At 37.4% G+C, this 18,928-nt stretch overlaps 1 protein-coding gene across 8 annotated transcripts in view; it reads left to right on the top strand.

The window, feature by feature from the left end:
- IKZF2 (IKAROS family zinc finger 2) overlaps window positions 1–18,621 on the top strand; it is a 155,408-nt gene extending 136,787 nt beyond the window's left edge. For 7 of the 8 annotated variants that reach the window (XM_058532933.1, XM_058532930.1, XM_058532932.1 and 4 more), the window contains 3 exons: window positions 1,415–1,552; window positions 10,214–10,357; window positions 15,847–18,621. In XM_058532933.1, coding sequence (XP_058388916.1) covers window positions 1,415–1,552; window positions 10,214–10,357; window positions 15,847–16,571 — 1,007 coding nt within the window. In that variant the 3' untranslated portion in view covers window positions 16,572–18,621. The remainder of the gene's footprint in view (window positions 1–1,414; window positions 1,553–10,213; window positions 10,358–15,846) is intronic. The other variant, XM_058532936.1, reaches the window with a different exon arrangement.
- Window positions 18,622–18,928: the final 307 nt, after the last annotated feature.

Raw genomic sequence — 18,928 nt, 5'->3', positions numbered from 1 at the left:
GAGCTACCTGGTTTCTACTTCCCAGAAATTTTCAGTTCTGAAAAATAGAAGTTACTTTGCCTAGTATTTTTAGAAATGACTAATCCTGCCTTAGAGAGCTTTGATTTTTTTAAGACGGTTTACAAAAAATTATAATTATGAAATAACTGATTTTAGTTTATGTGCACCTCAAATACAATCTAAAGGCATTTTTTTTAAGTCAGTATAGTAAATTTTTATGCAGCTGTGAATACCTTGCTTGTTCGAGTATGTCAGTTCCACTTATGACTAGTGTCATAGCACAGGTTTGTAAGGTGACTAGAGTTAGGGATGCTGTCTTGGACCATGAAAAAGAGTTGTCCGATTGTCCTCTGGTTGAAACAGAATGATTCCTATGGGAGTCAAATGAGAGCTTCTGACCTGGTTCATGCTACATTTTACTACTGAGGGCTTTGGCACAGACCACCTGGTGTTTATGTTTTTTTATATCCCTTTATAACCAAGAATCAAAGTGCTCTGTGATATCTTTGTGAATAGTCATACATTAAAACATGCTTCTTTCCAGAAATGTGTTTTTTTTCCTTTATCAATTTTTTAAAGTTTTTTTATGTGAGCATCACAGTATTTTACCAGATGTGCTGAGCTATGTATGGCTCTCTGGCTATTAGAGAATAATTCATTTCCTGAACATGAAACGTGTTCGAAAATATTACTGCCATCGTATAAGTATGTCAGGGCTTCAGTGGTTCTTGTTAATAATCCTGCCTCAAAGCAACTAGTAGGTTAATTCTCGGTAATAGAAGAACAGTGCTGATGTGGGAGAATACACTAAACTGCTGCAAAGTTTTGCATGTGTGAATAGTTATTACCAAGATGGAAAGAAAAGAGAAACTCTCTGCTTTTATCTCGACTTTTTCTCATCACTTGAATTCTTTTTAGTCTTCTTGGTACCCATGAATAATATTTTCGTTAAACAATGACATTTCAAGTTGTCGCGTTGTAGTTTTCTTCAGTAAAAATCTCTGTCCTCACCCCCCGCAAAAAAATAAATAAAAAATAATTCTCATCGTGTATCTAGGATACTTCTGATTTGTCTTTTGAAAGAGTTAAAGCTGAGAGAATTGTAGAAGAGTAAGTGTTAGTGCTAAGAGTCAGATAATCAGAAGATTGATCATCAGCCGTTCATGATCTAGGACACAGTCAGAGCATGAATTTGATTCAGTCTTTCCCCGATCGCCGAAGGTACCATATGCCTTTTCTTGCTTTTAGTCTTGGTAGAAATGTATTATCTGATCCTGCCTAAATCGGAGTGTGGAGGAGGAAGAGATTTAGGTCTGAAAAGCATATAAACCCTTCCTCCAGACTATGAAAAGTTAGCTGTTAATTTTGCTTTGGATGAGACCGACAGCACGCTAATCTTGAACTCTCTCCTCAGTGGGTAAACCTCATAAGTGCAACTACTGTGGACGAAGCTACAAGCAGCGCAGTTCATTGGAAGAGCACAAGGAACGCTGCCACAACTATCTCCAGAATGTCAGCATGGAGGCCACGGGGCAGGTCATGAGTCACCATGGTGGGTAGAAATGGCATCACAATTCTCGTTCCCCTCTCTGTTGCTTTTGTAGCTTTTTATGAGTTAACTAGTTCTCTCTACCTTTCAGCATGAAGATAAAATCTTACTGTTTAAAACAATTGTAGATCACATTAACTTTGTAAGGGATTATCTTCTTAAGCACTTGAAATGATTTGAGCTTTGGGACACTTTGCAAACAAGCTCTATTGAGTTTTTGTGATACTCCAAATTATTTATGATAACGTGTTTGAATTCACATAATAATGGCAGCCGACCTTGAAGACACCAAAAGGAGGTACTATTTTCTCATTCATTGGCTGCGCCAGATAGCTACAGATGGTTCCACATAAGTCAGTAGGTTTCCTAATAGAATTAATTGGTTGTTTGTCTATTTTCACTTCTCTTAGGTAAGTGATCAGTGATATAATTGGAAATTTCTTCTATTTGTCTTGTGATTTATCTTGGAAATTACTGATTTTGCTTTCTACAAGTGTGGGGAAAAATCTAGACCAAAATTAGACACCACTTCCCTCCACAAAAATCAAAACCCAAGCAAAACATCCTGACGTTCACAATACACAATAGCAGGTAGGAAGGCAGTCCCTAAGGTTTATCAACTAATAATTCTCTATGACTGAAAAATTAATGTTAGTAAATCAGCCTTACAAAGGAAAGTTATGAATTTTAGTTCTTTAGATGAGCATCTGTCTTGTCCTACTAATTATATTTTTATACAGATTAATTGTATTGTTCATACAAGTACATACAAAAGTCTTAACTTATTGGTATATTTATATTTTTTATTTAAAAAAGATTTGGCCACGGCCCAGGGTTCACTGGTGTGGATCCTGGGCGTGGACCTACTCACCACTCATCAAGCCATGCTGAGGTGGCATCCCACATAGAAGAGCTATAACTCTATAACTATGGTACACAACTATGTACTGGGGCTTTCGGGAGAAAGAAAAAAAAAAGAAAAAGAGGAAGATTGGCAACAGATGTTAGTGCAGGGCCAATCTTCCTAAAAAAAAAAAAAGTAAGATATCATAAAAAAAAAATTTGGCCCTATTAAATAGTAAATTTGGGGAATGCTATATTTACTTTTAAAATATAAATATCTATTTTTGGACTTATAGACAACTCAAGGATTATTTGTGGGTTTTTTGTGTTATATAGTACATACTATGCAACTATTTATTGGACAGCTAGTGATTATTTGTTGTTGAATTGGGAATTTTTTTTAACTTAAAGATTTATTTTGTTATCCTGAATAATTAAAGCATTTCTTTGTGTTGAGGACAGTTTATATAATCTAAAGTATCAGATTTAATTCTATTTGTCATTGTGAGTCCATTGATTTTTATTTTATCATTATTAACTAACATTTTTAAAAACCTGTGTTTTGAGTCTTAGTAAATTTGATATTGCAAGCTTGCATTGCCTGGGCTTGTGAGGGTAGCAGAGGATCTAGAGCACAGAGGTTGAAATGGTGGGCCTAGGAATCCAACAAACCTGATCGAGCTCTGCGGTGTCTGAGTGTGTCATCATACGCTCGGTGTGAGAATTAAATGTCACTCGAGGTGCGATAAATACCCAATAAATAGTTCTTTTTACTGTTACATTTCAGGGAATTAAATATTAAGAAATAGTAAATGTTCCATCCCCTGTAAAGTTATGTTACTTACCAGCATTAACGTAGGCATCCCAGGTTTCCTTTGCCTACTAAGCCACTGTTTCTGTTTACATTGTTGGTTTTAGAGCTGTCTTGAGGCAGGGGAGATGATGCAGGCTTGGGGGCCTGCCAAAGCTTTCCAGAGGCACCTTATGGCCCTACTACTAGTTGTTACATATGATGTTGTCTCATTGAAGTTTTGACATTTGATTAGATTATTAATTCTACTAATTCATTTTTACATTCACAGTTATTTATGAAACTCTGTGTTGTATATGCACTCGAATAAGAAATAGAGTTTCTTCTAAAAGAATTTATATTGTTATAGGGAGGTAAGGTGTACATACATAATTATGGTCAACATTTATTTAACTATCTGTGGGCAGATTAAACAGTTATAGAATAAGTGCTGACAAATGTTTTGAACAGGTGTATTTGGGGAGGAAAAGACTTCTAAACCACTGCAGTCTCAGCATCTCTTTACAAGTGGCTCTCAAACTGGAATAGAGTGGGGAAAAGTGGGCAAGACACCCAGGTACTGGGTAGATCAGGGGCAAAGCTAAGATGGAGTGGGAGGGGTATCATTTATAGACCCAAATTTTTGTTCTTCAATATTGGATATAGTTTTAACCGCATAAGTTTATATTAATGCCATTTCATCCTATACTTTTTCTAGGTGTGTTGTAATAATAATTTGAGATTATCCTTAATCTCCGTTTCCTTTTGTTAACATGCTTAATGGGGGTTGTTTGTATGAAATAGGAATTGATACATACCCCATAAGAGAGAAAAGATGGGTAAAATGCTACTAAAGTTCATCATTAACTTTGTCTCATATACATAGCTTGGCATGTGCCTCCTTTTGAACAGAGCCGCAATGAAATTCATATTTATCCCCTTCTCAGACTATCCTATTACATCTTGTCTGTTTTTTTGTCTTTTCTTTTAGTAGTGGGTGTGGGAGTTGCCATCATTGTGGTTGCCATTAGCTCTTTGAAATTAATTACTATTCTTTGCTTTTTCATGTCTGACATAGTTATATTTCCTAGCCTGTCTTTCCCAAAATATATTCTTCCCTTTGCTGGCTCTTCTAGTGAGGAAGTGTCCTAAGTCAAAGACGCATTCTTTCACTTCATTCAGGAAACATTTATTGAGGGCTTTCTATGTGCCAAGTTCTCTGCATATAAATATAAATGGACACAATTTCTTTCTTGCATTTATAGTCTGGTAGGAAAAACATACTTAAAAAAAAAGAAACAATCCCATTTGCAACAACATGGATGGACCTGACGGGTATTATGTTAAGTGAAATAAGCCAGAAAGAGAAAGACAAACAGTGCATGATTTCACTCATATGTGGAAGATAAACCAACACACGGACAGATAGAACTGTTTGGTAGTTACCAGGGGCTAGGGGGATCGGGGGTGGGCACAAAGGGTGGAAGGATGCACTTATATGGTGACTGATAAACAATAATGTACAACAAAAATTTCACAATAAAAAAAATTAAAGAATAAATAAATAAAATGAAACAAATGCTCTAATAAAGGCATAAATACCCTTCTTCAGGAACACAGATGCAGAACTGACCTGTCTGGAGAGGTCAAGGGAAGTTTCTTACATACAGTGTTTGATCTGTACATGAGGGTGAAAAAAATTGCATAAATCGGACAGATTCACAGAGAATGTCCACTCCAGGCAGAGAAGTTGCCGTAGGCTAAGACTTGGAGGTAGAAAAGAACATTAACACGTTCCTGGATGTTGAACATAGTTGGAGTTAAAGCAGTAGTAGGAAATAAGACTTAAATAGTAGATTGTGCTGCAAAGATAGAGCCTCTTATGCTAATCCAATGTTTGAATGTCATTGAGGTAATCAAATTTGTGTCTTCTAAAGAAAAAATGTCACCAACATAGAATATAGAATAGATGCCTGATGGAGTGCAAGGAGAGACTTGACTTGAGAATGCCATGGAGAAGATGAAAAGGCAGTAGCAGGAGAAGAGAACAGGATGAAATACTGAAGACATGTTTAGGAGGAAGAATAAAAAGTTCTTGACTTTGAGGGAAAGGGAGGAAATTCATGACTTGTAGTTTTGGAAATAAAGATAATAATGAATTGCATTTTATGGCAGATTATCTTATTTAAAAGTTATCTTTCAGCTAATTTTTCAAGTCTGTTCAGTTTGAAGAAAAAGCTTTAAAAGCCAAGGTATATAATTAGCTTTTTCCCCCTTGCCTGGAAACAAAAATGAAAGTGTGAACCAGAAAGATAACCAACTTGAAAGCAAGAATACATATTCTTAGGTTTATATTTTGAATTATTGGAGAAAGAGAAGTTTATAATGCAAGCATGGAGACATAATTGAGAACATATAAACTTTCTAGTAAGCTTCTTTGACTTATTTTCATTGGGTGACATTTCCTTCATTAAGTCATTCAGTAAACATCCATTGAATATTATATTCATCTCTCATCATAAAATACTATAGACACAAAGTCAAATAAAAATGCACTCCCTAACCTAAGTTTACTTACCAACTATTGGAGGAAACAGACTAATAAACGAACAGTTAGAGCACATTATAGGGGCATACAGGATAGATATCTAAATCAGACTGGATGTCCAAGAAGAATTTCTTGGGGAAGTTATGTTTGAGTAGGGTTTTGAAAGGCAAGATAGCCAGCTAAAGAAGTAGAGAATGGTGTTTCATGCAGAGAGAACAGCATGTGTGAAGAAATAGAACTCTAAAAGAGCATAGTGGGTTAAGGATCTACAAAGAGCTGTGTATAATTAGAGCCCGGTTTGTAAGGGCAAGAGAAATTGGAAGGCAATAGGCTCAAGAAATAGTCTGTGAAGAGAGCATCAAGGGCCTATTGTCCTAACCAAAGAATTTTGTACTTTATCCTAAAAAACATTGTTTCTTTAACATTTTATTGCTAGAAATGGAGGAGATAGATCAGAGGAGTCAAGATAGAGGCACGTAGACCGTTGTAACAGTCTCCAGATTGGTCGGGTTGGGCTCAGTAGCCTCGAATATACAGAAAAGTTAGAAATTGAAAGCAACTATAGAGTCTAAAACACTTGGTACTCCCGTGTGTATATAAGGAGAAGTAGCAGGGAGGAGGAGGGACAGGAGAGTGGGTGAAAGGAAGAAATCTAGGATTTGCCACAGTTGACTAGAATGGATGTCTAGGTAGATAGCAGTACCATTCACTGAGACGGAAACTAGGAAAACAGGAGAAAGTTTGGGGCAGGAAATGGAGATTTCAGGGTTCTTTGTTTTTTGTTTTGTGTGTGTGTGTGTGAGGAAGATTGGCCCTGGGCTTAACATCCATGCCCATCTTCCTCTACTTTATATGGGACGCCACCACAGCACGGCTGGATAAGCAGTGCGTGGTTCTGCGCCTGGGATCCAAACCTGTGAACCCCGGGCCGCTGAAGCGGAGCGCGCAAACTTAACTGCTATGCCACCGGGCCGGCCCAAGATTTCAATTTTTGAACATACTATCTTTTAAGTACCTGTGACAGACAGGAAGACATTGAATATATAGATCTCAAGCTCTCAAGAGAGGTTGGGATAGGAAATACAGATGTGAGAGCCATCGTTATATAAGTAGCAGCCTGAAGGAATAGGTTTCAGAAGATATATGAGTAAGTATACAGTGAGACATCTAGAAGCCCAAAAACACACCAGCAGGAAAAAAAAAAAACAAAAGAAGTGCCATGAAGATGAGTAAGAGCAGAGAATGGGAAAATGGAAAGAGTGATTTCACAAGAGCCAAAGCAGTATCAGCACCGTCCAAGGTTGCCAAGAAAATAACTAAGATAACTGAAAAGTTTCTTTTAGATTCAGCAACATGGAGAACGTTTGTGACAATATAGAGGATACCTGTTGTTTTGCCTGCCCTACATACCTTCCTCCTTCTTTTGATAACAAGACTTCCATTGTCCTTTAGAGAACTGTCTTCTGTGAAGACATGGCGAGACAGTCAATCTAGGTGCCCTGCCCTCTCCTGGCCAGGGGGTGGATGTGTGACATAATCTAGGACCCTCAGACTTGTGTCTTCTTGGAATTTGAAATTTGAGTGGATTGTTTGGTAATACAGCTATGTTCGAAAAACTTGTGTGGTTCTGTCTTGATGACTTATCAATGTGGTGAGATAATGAAATAATGCCAGTATACATAAATTTTTTTCCTGGTTATAACTTCAAAAATAAGGTCAAGGAAGATACTTGGTTGTGAAGTTTGCTCTAACAAATGAAGTTAGCATATTGATATTTTCTTAGCCTAGATGACTCTTTCACTATGTGATTAATGCATTATGAGTTAACTGGAGAACTTGTTTGGTGTTTCAAGTGATATATATCCGGAAACATTTTGGTGAGTTGCACCCAGATCCGTGAAAGCAAAAAGCTCAGATTGGTTACATAATTGAGAAAATGTATCAGATCTTTTCCCAATGGCAGACCTTAAAAAGTTGTCAAACTTGTTTATAAAAAGTCAACACTCAAATTATGTCTACAAAGAATAGTATAGCGTGGTGGCTAAGAGCCCAGGTTCTGGAGTCAGACCATCAGGTCTAACTCATGTATTCCCTACTCACTGGATGTAAATGCTGAGGAAATCACTTAACATCTCTGCACCTTTTTTTTCCTCATCTGTAAAATGGAGATGGTAATTGTACCTATCTCAGGGGCTTGTTGAAAGTATTAAATGAATTAATAAATGTAAAGCCTTAAAACAGTACTTAACACGTCACTTGTTGTTATTATTATTATTATTGCCAATATGGTAGAAACAAGATCAATATTTGATATGTAAAGAGCTGTCGTAAAGGAGAAGTTAGACCAGAGCTCTGCCAAAGTCATCGCTTTCAGTTCACATGAGCTTCATTGAACTTGGGACAGATCATCTGAATTGAGGTGGATGTGGTGTGGGGCAGTTCCCACACCCAGGTTTCGTTCTGAGTGTTAAATGTGTGCAAATATGAAAACTCAAGGTGAGACTTAGAGCAAAACTGCCAAGTTTGAGACGACTCATTTCAAAACTAATTAGTATATTCAATTTTGGGGCAAACCCTGTTAACCAGTTTTGCTGTTTTTTGGCAAAATTTACAACAAACTTTTTTTTTCTTTCCTTCTTTCATTTTGGATCTTGGTCTGTGACATATTTTCCTCTTTGGTCCATACATGGCCTGTTTTTCAGTTATATAATTGTTTTTGAATAATGTGATAAGAGCCTGTGAATCTATAACCCAAAACAAAAGTTAAGATTTTTGACAATAATCTGTATCGAATTACATGGTTCTCTACCACATCACCACTGCTATTCCATCCTCCCAGCCCTCCGTATTTGAATTCTGTGGCCATCCTTTATTTGCTTTTCTTTTTAAGTATTTTTTTTTAATTTTGGTTGTTGCTAAGAGAGGATATAATGTTTTACATAATATCTCGGGACACACTTTTTCCACTTGATAATATCATGAATTATATCAGTATAGAAAATGACCTAAGCGTTTCCTTGTTTCTGAATCTCATCTTGGAATTCTGTTTCCAAATTAACGTCCAATAATTGCAGAATCCCTTGCCATTCATAACCAGAGGATTTCTTATAGAATAGAGATTGGAGATTAAATTTTTCTGGCCCATCCAACGGACTCTACTGGGTTAACCCAAAACTTAGATTGAACGTTGATTTTTTTAAACATGTCCAAATTAGGCAAACATTTTTCTGATGCCATTTTTCATTTCTTCAAAACCAGCAACCTGTGTTAGTTATTAAATAGGTCACCTGAATTGTGCACTGGATTTTTTTAACTTGCATCTCTTGCTTTCTCACTTTATTTTAATGTCCACCCTTTAAATGAGAATGCATTGTGTTTCACACAGTGGAACTATCCTTTACAAATGAAAGGAGAATAAATCATTTTACAGTGCATGCTCAACAAATAAAGATATCCTAAGATATGAAACCTTGGGGTTTCCAGACAGAACTAGCACAGATGCAATTGGAGAAAGCAACAATAATCAAGAAGTAATAAGTTATGGTCTTTCCTGTGACCATTGGTTTTAATCAACTGATCTCATCTATCTCAGATGTTACTCTATCTTTAAACATCCTTTGACAATATCTTTATTAAAAAACAACTTTTATAAGTTCTTTATCTACACAATGAATGTCAATATCTAAAGTCAATATCTATGAGCTAATATATGAGCCCACAGCAACTTGGCCAATAGGATGAAGAGGGAGCAGCAGCATTGGAGAATTTGTCGAATGAATTAGAGCAGCAGTTTAGTGAGCAAATATGCCAATTTGGAAATGGGTTTTTTTATCCTGCTGAAGAGCTCTTTTTAAAATAAATTACAGTCATAAAGCTGCCACAGTTGACTATGCACAGACGTGTTCAGAACTGCATCTCCTTCATGAAGGCTGCTTTGTGCAGGTATTCAACTACTGCCAGCAGGGCTCACAGCTACTCGCAGCTCATCAAGTAGGAAATCTGCTACAGGAAAATACACGAGTGAAAAAAAAACTGGTTAAATGTTGTGCTGTTATTCTGTGTGTCTGTTTAAGCTTTCCTCCAAAACAAGTTGACTGACTTAAATTGTTTTAGAAAAATAAACTCCAAAAGCCTTGAGAATAGTGCTGTCTTAAAGTAGTATTGATTTTAATCAATGTTGAAAACACTTTCAGAGGAATAAGATGAGAAGCAAGATGAACATGTTTGCCGCCAATAGTGACAACAGTTTATGTCATTGATCTGAGAGAGACTAGGATAAAAACAAGTCCTGTGTGTGTGTGTGTGTGTGTGTGTGTAAAATTAGAGAGTGCATCGTAACACTAGAGGTTATTTTTTCTATATGCTTTACTCAAGCATACTAGTTTATGTTTGTATAACACATATTGACATGGCAAATCCAGCTCTCTGTCTTCTAAAATGTTGGAGAAATTATCAGATTGCATTTTTGTATGGTTTTATATAGTACCTCCTATGGAAGATTGTAAGGAACAAGAGCCTATTATGGACAACAATATTTCTCTGGTGCCTTTTGAGAGACCTGCTGTCATAGAGAAGCTCACGGGGAATATGGGAAAACGTAAAAGCTCCACTCCACAAAAGTTTGTGGGTAAGCGTTGCAAATGCTCTTATTTCTTTAAAGGGTGATTTTAATGGGCAAAGACATATTCCCGTGTATTAGAACTATATATGGTGTATTTCAGTTCGTGAAATAAATACCCATCGCTTTTCTCTGTTATTCTTTTCTACGTTATGCCACTTCATGTGTACCATACTGTCACACACACTCACACACATGCACACACACACACACGCACATTCACACACACCCGTAAGCATATGGGCCTAAGAAAGAAAAACAAGGGAAAGACTGATAGAAGTTAAGTTGCTATCTCAAAATGGAATGATACAGAAAGTGAAATAGCATGTAAAAATAAAATGTTCATTTATTTAAAAAAAGTCGTAATACTTAAGGGAAATGGTGTAGCCTACAAGCCAGTTTTGTAATCTGTTTTTAAATCTGCATTAGTGCCAGGTTTTTTAAACTATTTTCTTTACGTGATATTAATGCTTTTACTCTTTGATCTAGAATGAAGAGAAATCTTTTTGTTTTTTCTTTTTTCAAAATTCTGCATTAGAAAACTAATGCAGCAGCCTACGTTCAAGATGTTTCATACTTGGATGTATATTTCATATTTTGATCTTTGCTTTCATTATTTTTAAAATTTTTTTAAAACAATGTGTGAAAAATAGAGATTCTACATAAAGAATTGTCATTAATTTTAAATGTTATATCTATGCTTTTGATTTTATAAGGGTAAAAAATTAGAGGAGATGAAAATATTCAAACAGATTCTCACATTCTAGTGTCAAACCTCCTGCGGAACCTCCTGATGTGGGTGACTAGGCGCAAATCTTCTCTTTGATTATTTCAGGGAGGAAAGAGTAATAAAATTCTATTACTCCAATAAACACTTAGAGAAGATTTCGTTTCAATCTAAAATTGAAGAACTAACAAATCACCAGAATATAACTTTAAGAGAAGCTGGAGAGATTTATTGACAGAGCTCATTAAAAAAAAGGCTAAAGAGTAACCCGAAGGATCACAGTTTATACTATATGTATATGTGGGTTTAAAGCCCCTGGGAGTACACTCAAAGGCCTGCCTTGGGCCCTAGGTAACTTTTCTTTCTTCCTTTTTATAAATAACTATTTTTTAAAATTCCATTTCATCTATTATTTAAATTGATTAATTTGATGGATGTCCATTAAATGCTTGTATCTCAACTAGACACTAGTGTAGATGGGAAAATATGAAATTTATTATTATTCTTTTTGTCTTTTGATTTTATTTAGTTCTGCTCTTTGTAACATTTTTGTGTCTCCTATGACTTAGAGATGCTAATCTCAATTTGATTTCATTACATTCCTTAGAAAAGAGGGACATATTTTTCTAAATTACATTTTGATTTTAATATAAAAACATTAGGATTTTTATTAGGAATAAATGATGGTGTTTTTTGATGGTATTTTTTCTTTATTTGGGTTCTACCCTAGTAGTAATATATGTAACAAACAGTCACACAGTAACTGTCTCTATGATGTCTTTTGAAACAAAAAATTTCATCATTCCACACTTACCATAAATTCCTTTTTATCATGTCCCTCAGTTAAATGCTGCTCTTGGACCTTATCAAGCCCTCCAGGCCAGTGATCCCTGAACTTGCTGCACATCTTTTTGTCTCCTCCTCTCTTTTCTTGTCCAGCTTAGATTCCATGGTTCGTCACTATTACCACTCTCTTGCCAATATTCTTGACCCTTTTGCTTTGTTGTCCTTCTGTCACCTTCTCCTGGTGAAACCCCACTCTCTAGTGAAACCAACTGAGCAAGTTTTCCATACCTACATAGTACTTTCGGAGAAAATCCCACAGCCTTACGAATTGATGTCACTATAAATAAATGAATACATGATCTTAAATATCAGTTGTCCCATCCATACTATGTAGCAGCCCTCCTAATCCATCCCGAAATAGTCTCTCTCCCACTCAACTCTAGGGCCATTTCAACCTTTCTCTACTCTCCACAAACATGGTACCTCACGATTTCATGATATTATATCTAGATTCACAAGGAATAAAGTCAGGTGAGATGATTTCAATATAATATCACTAATCCTGTAGGATTATGTGAATCCACATGAATACTTTCTTGTTTTCTCCTTGTTTCAATGAAAGAAGTATCCCTCTTTCTGATTAAGGCTAATTCCTCTTCTTGTGCTCTGGAATTCTCCTATCCCAGCCCACCAAATACATTACACTATTATTTTTCCTCTTCCTCACTTATATTTCAATCCCCCCCTCTATTGGCATTTTCCTTTCAGCATTTAAGGTGATAAACTCCCATCATTAAAAAAAATCTTCCCTCGAACCCAACTCCCCTTTCAGCTGCTACCTACTTTCTCCTTGAAAGATGGAGTTATTGAAAGAGTCTTCTATGCTTGCTTTCCATAATTTCTTTCTTTCTACTCGTTCCCCACTTTGTGCAACCTGGCTGTCTTTCCCATGCTCCACTGAAATTATACTTATTAAGGTCACCACTGGCTTCCATAGTGCCAAATCCAGTGGACCCTTTTTAGACTATCTTACACAACTCTTAGAGAGCATTTGCCACTATGGAATAGTCAATTCCTTTTGAAACATTGTCTTTCCTTGCTTTCTATGACATTGATCTCTCTTGAATTTCTTCCAGCTTCTCTGACTGCCCCTTCTTAGTCATCTTTACAGATTACCCCTAGCAGCTATGCAAACAGGGCAAAAGTCCTAATGGAGGCCTTCATTTATATGCCTAGGTATTTTAATATTAGAAATCAAGCTGAAAAACTGCTATTCTACCTTTCTAACTTGGAAGATTGAGTTCAAATAAATATAGAATTCTCAGATTCCTTGGAATTTCACATGAGACCTTGGCAGCATGAGCAGGCCCACACCCTGGCCTGGAGCCAGGCCCCTTTCTTAGACCCACTTTTGGTTCTGTCCAGTACCAAAAGGAGCCTCACGCACACCTGTGTAGACACCTCAGCCTGCACGTCCAAGTTCTTTTCACATTGCCCCCCACACACAGCACATAAAGAGTAGTGTGTTGGCTATTTCTCAGGCCTAAGTGTGTGCATACCAGCAGCACAATTGGTACTCAGGAGGATGGACCTATAAAAAAGACCGTGCTGACCCTGGGTGAAGTTCAGAGCTATTTGGCAAGGAAATCTAGAGCCCTGGATATCCAGAGTATGATCTTGGAATTAAACTCCAGATAGGCACATTCCCTTGGCCCTACACATTCCTCATTCCATGAGAAGCAAGGTCCAGAACTCTCTAAACATGGGGCTGAAGGCAGGATTCCCCCTTACCCTGTCTAGACAGGCATAAAAATCTTGATGTTCTCCCAGGTTCTATTTTTGACCTTCACTTCTTCACACTTTACCTAAGCCTGGGTGAGATCATCTATTCCCATCGCTACAGAAGTTACTTTCTATCAACTGATGACTCTCTTATCTACATCTCAAGCCCAGATCTCGCTCCTGAATGAGACAGTATCGAAGAACTTATTGGCATAACTATTACTTATAGTCTTCCCCAAACCAAATTCTTCATCTTTCCTATCTCATTGTCATCCAGTAAGTTTCCCAAGCTAGAAACCTGGGCTTCATGCTTAATTTCTTTCTTTTTCTCCTTCTCTTTGTTTAGATAATCGCCAAGCCCTAGCAACTATATTTTCTAAACTTCCTGTCATTCCATGGACTTTTCTCCGTTTCCACTGCCACTTTACTAGTTCAGGCTACCATGATCTCCTACAGCAACAACTTTCTAAACCATCTTGCTAAATAAATATCTAGTCAAGTCACTTCCCTGTTTCACCCCCTCAATCCCTGTGGCCCTCAGGATAGAATTCAAATTCTTTAGCTGTCAAATGAGAACTATGTTATCTGACTTCATCTTTCTCATCTATTTCCGCTCTCGGCCATATTGAAGTGTAAGTACTCCCTTGAAGAAGTCATGCTCTAAGCCTTCCGACCAGCTGCTCCACCCCCACATTCCTTGACTTGGCTAATATTTGCCATCACGTTCTTATCTCTGATGCCACTTCCTTCAAGAAGTCTTCTTTTACTCCCCTCGTATGAGTTATGTATTCCTCTTCTTTGACCCCATGGCACGTATCACTCTGTATTATAAATGATCCCTAAATTGCTGTCACTCCCTCTAAACTGTAGCTCCTTGAGAATATAGGTTAGGTTTGTCTAGCTTAACCTTTAAACTCTTGACATTGCAATATCTTCAGTTGAATGCCATGAGATAATTTTTCACCATTTTTTCCTTCCATTTTCGTCACTCTGATCATTACCCTAATCTCCCTCTGTGGACCTTTCTTCAAACCTGAAATAATACTAACTACCTGAAAGTGCTTTTCCAGAATGCAGTTCTGTGGATCAACATTTCCTGTCAACATTACAACTTAACCATCCATCTACACAACATACTAAACATTTATAAGTCCACATATATTTTTAAGAATTTATCTGTAAGATTTACCTATCAGAGTAACTAGGTAATTTGTAGGAGACCACATTGTTTTAGTGGCAGAATTTTGAAAAGATAAAATATTCTGTCCAAAGCTGGCAATACTTGAAGGAGAAAAATTAAAATTACTTCTCTTGTTTTACCCACCAAACTCTTTTATAGTTAATGTTTAGATATTATATTAAAGTAAAATATTGAAGTAAAATTAAATTTGTTGAAGTAAATATTAAAGGGAAAACTACAAACATCCTTCAATCAAGAAAAAGTGGAAAACTAATGATGGGTATACCCATGTCTGAATAAGAAAGGAGTGATGTAAAAATGAATAATTATCCCTTTCAAGAAATAAAACAAACATAATATTTTCCAAGTTCATAAGTAATTACTTTTGGAAATGACTCTTATTTTTACATAGCCCTAAATTTCATCCAATTTATCAGACAATACAACTTTTAACAGTATTTTACTAGTGACTTTTTGGAATTCTCCAGAATGACATATATTGGTTCTATAATTTTTTTGTAATATAGCTGCTAAATCAACCAAGTTAACATTATACGACAGTGAGGTGACAGACATTATAACCAAATCACTCTCGCTTTTGTGACCTTTGTGGCTTGATCACTGATGTTAAAATATGCAAGCATAGTCTCTGACATGTTTTCACCTGGTATTTCTTCTTGCTCCTGTAGTCACTGAGCTCTAGACAAGCGGAAATTTTAATTGAGAATGAAAATAAGACAATACACTCATCATGCCTTTCAGGCTAGAGGCATGCTCTTGATGACATTAGAACAAGTGCAAATGGCTTGTGAAATTTTTGTTACTAATCCTCTTTGCAGGTGAAGAGTATTTGTGTGTCTCAGCAGAATTAAAGAGCCCCAATACTTGATCTAAAGGATAAAATATACCATATTAAGGAAAATGGAGGTGATTATTTAACTTTGTGTTTTTATATTTTTAATCCAGTCACTCATTTTGTTGTCTTTTTTTTTCTTTTTGCTTTTCTCCCCCTCTCCCTTTCAGGGGAAAAGCTGATGCGCTTCAGCTACCCAGACATTCACTTTGATATGAACTTGACATATGAGAAGGAGGCTGAGCTAATGCAGTCTCATATGATGGACCAAGCCATCAACAATGCAATCACCTACCTTGGAGCTGAGGCCCTTCACCCTCTGATGCAGCACCCGCCAAGCACAATCGCTGAGGTGGCCCCAGTCATAAGCTCAGCTTATTCTCAGGTCTATCATCCAAATAGGATAGAAAGACCTATCAGCAGGGAAACCTCCGATAGTCATGAAAACAACATGGATGGCCCCATCTCTCTCATCAGACCAAAGAGTCGACCCCAGGAAAGAGAGGCCTCTCCCAGCAATAGCTGCCTGGATTCTACTGACTCAGAAAGCAGCCATGATGACCACCAGTCCTACCAAGGAAACCCTGCCTTAAATCCCAAGAGGAAACAAAGCCCAGCTTACATGAAGGAGGATGTCAAGGCTTTGGATGCCACCAAGGCTCCTAAGGGCTCTCTGAAGGACATCTACAAGGTCTTCAATGGAGAAGGAGAACAGATTAGGGCCTTCAAGTGTGAGCACTGCCGAGTCCTTTTCCTAGACCATGTCATGTACACCATTCACATGGGTTGCCATGGCTACCGGGACCCACTGGAATGCAACATCTGTGGCTACAGAAGCCAGGACCGTTACGAGTTTTCATCACACATTGTTCGAGGGGAGCACACATTCCACTAGGCCTTTTCATTCCAACGGGGACCCCTATGAAGTAATGAACTGCACATGAAGAAATACTGCACTTACAATCCCACCTTCCCTCGGATGTTGACATACCTTTTTTTAATATTATTACTATTATTAATTCTTATTTTGTGGACACACTGTCATTTGCTCTGCCTAATTACCATAAGGAAGAAACAGAAGAGAGAAGGGACAGGGGATATTGTTTCTTGATAACTCGGCTTGTTTATTTTGTGAGAATTTAAGAGCGGTTCATTTCTGCCATGCGTAGATATAAGGCATATCGTGCTTTGAAAAAAAATCACTTGATTCGTAACGACTTACCTAAGAGATTCTAATTTGCCACTGATGTTCAGGATGATGACTGAAGGCAGGAAAGTTTATTCTGGGTAGGACTTTTGCAGTTTAAAACGGCATAAGTAATTTTACTCTTCAGAGAAGAATTTGTTTCAAAACGTCAACGTTTTTTTTTTCCTCTAAAGATCATGTAACACAAACACATTGGTATTTTCAGTGATAACCCCACAGATGAGTTGTTGTTGTGGGTTCTGAGTTTACTTCCCCTATGGAATTTGTAATGCGGTATGTTATACACTGTACCATATAGCAAAACTTTTCAACTCCAGGTAGTTAAGGACACCTACAGTACATCTGAGGTCCGATGATCTTATTTTTCTAAACCTAAGCACTGTTTTTCCATAGTTTTGATGACTGGCATTTTATAGACACCCTGGCAGCCTTACTTTGAACACCTTTAATGAATAGTATTTTTATCTAGTTTTCAGAATAACATATGGTCTAAGAGTGGCCAAGAGGCCGTCAGTAGTTTCCAGAAGGGACCTCTACTTTTCATAGATTTGGGAAGTTTTCTTTTAAAGTTGTAATGTGATGGCAGCATAGTATACGTATTTGTTTCTGAAAGTATGCTTACAATTGTCACTTTATCAGCATTTAATCAGTGTTAACCAGTCAGCAGAAAAATATAATTAGGCTAACAGTAGGGGGAAAAAAGCCCACTCAGAAATCCCTTTTCTGGTATTTCTCTTTTCACTGGTTTCTTCAAGCTGTGACCACCCAATGTTCTGTCCATAGTCCATTCATCTTTTGCTCTTCGAGTGGAAGGTCTTAAAAATCTTGCTGTCGGCTATTTCTTTCAAAATCTCAGCGCAATTGCTAGTTTGACCTGAATGTGGTAACTTGAACCACATAAGGTTACAGAACTCGGGCTATTTATTCTCATATTTCTTCAATAATAATATTTACCACTTTTGGTACAAGGAAAGGGGACTTTGTAACCTGTACGTTGGACTATACGTAAAACAAACAAAAAAAATGAAGCTTATTTTCACCCTGCTTGGAGTCTAGAATGTATCTGAACCCCCAAGTCAAAGAGACCATGTCCTGACCATTTTTCTGTCTCAAAAACATTCAACTATTTATAAGTCCTTGTCAGAGGTGACTCTCAATCCCTTAGTACAGAATTTCTCTTCCTTTAGTCTATACCTGTGTTGCCATATTTCCTGTGCAGATTTTCATTTCATTTATATGGGTGCTCTGTGTTTTCTTTGCAGTCCAACAGCATTAGAGGGGAGGAATGAGTGAGATTGTTAGGCCATTTTGGGAGACACACATGGAGGCAGAGCTGGCTGCTTATAAGGGAGGCCAGACCTGACCATGACTGGATTATCTGATACCCATTTATGAATACTGAAATTCTGTTAAGCAGTTAACTGATAACTGCTCTAAAAAAAAAATCATTAAATAGGATGCTGAAAGTATGTTTCTTAATACAGAATGATGTGAGAATTAGCAAGACTAGAGAGCTATAGAGAGAGAAGCGAATATCCAATATTGGCCCCAATACTGCTCTTCACTCATTTTCTAGTTTATCATCTGCTTATTTAAGTGATTTCTAAGCATGAACACAGCTAGAGCTAGGCAAAATGGTTACAACTCAGCTCTCTCTTACTAGCCCCTGTTGTAATTATTTTTGAAGAGATATACAAACTCTTCCTTTAAATCTAAGAGAAGGCACCAAAACAGAGATGTGAAATGTTTTATTTTATTTTATTTTTTTTATTTTTTTTTTTTTTGTGAGGAGATCAGCCCTGAGCTAACATCCGCCAATCCTCCTCTTTTTTTTGCTGAGGAAGACGGCCCTGGGCCAACATCGGTGCCCATCTTCCTCCACTTTATATGGGACGCCGCCACAGCATGGCTTACCAAGCAGTGCGTCGGTGCGCGCCCGGGATCCGAACCAGCGAACCCCGGGCCGCCGCAGCGGAGCGCGCGCACCCAACCGCTTGCGCCACCGGGCCGGCCCCGTGAAATGTTTTAAATAGAATGTCGGCTGT

Source organism: Diceros bicornis, chromosome 37 (assembly GCF_020826845.1).
Source record: "Diceros bicornis minor isolate mBicDic1 chromosome 37, mDicBic1.mat.cur, whole genome shotgun sequence".
NCBI lineage: Eukaryota > Metazoa > Chordata > Mammalia > Perissodactyla > Rhinocerotidae > Diceros > Diceros bicornis.
The sequence above is the reverse complement of the archived record's forward strand: the minus strand, read 5'-3'. Positions and strand labels throughout refer to the sequence as shown.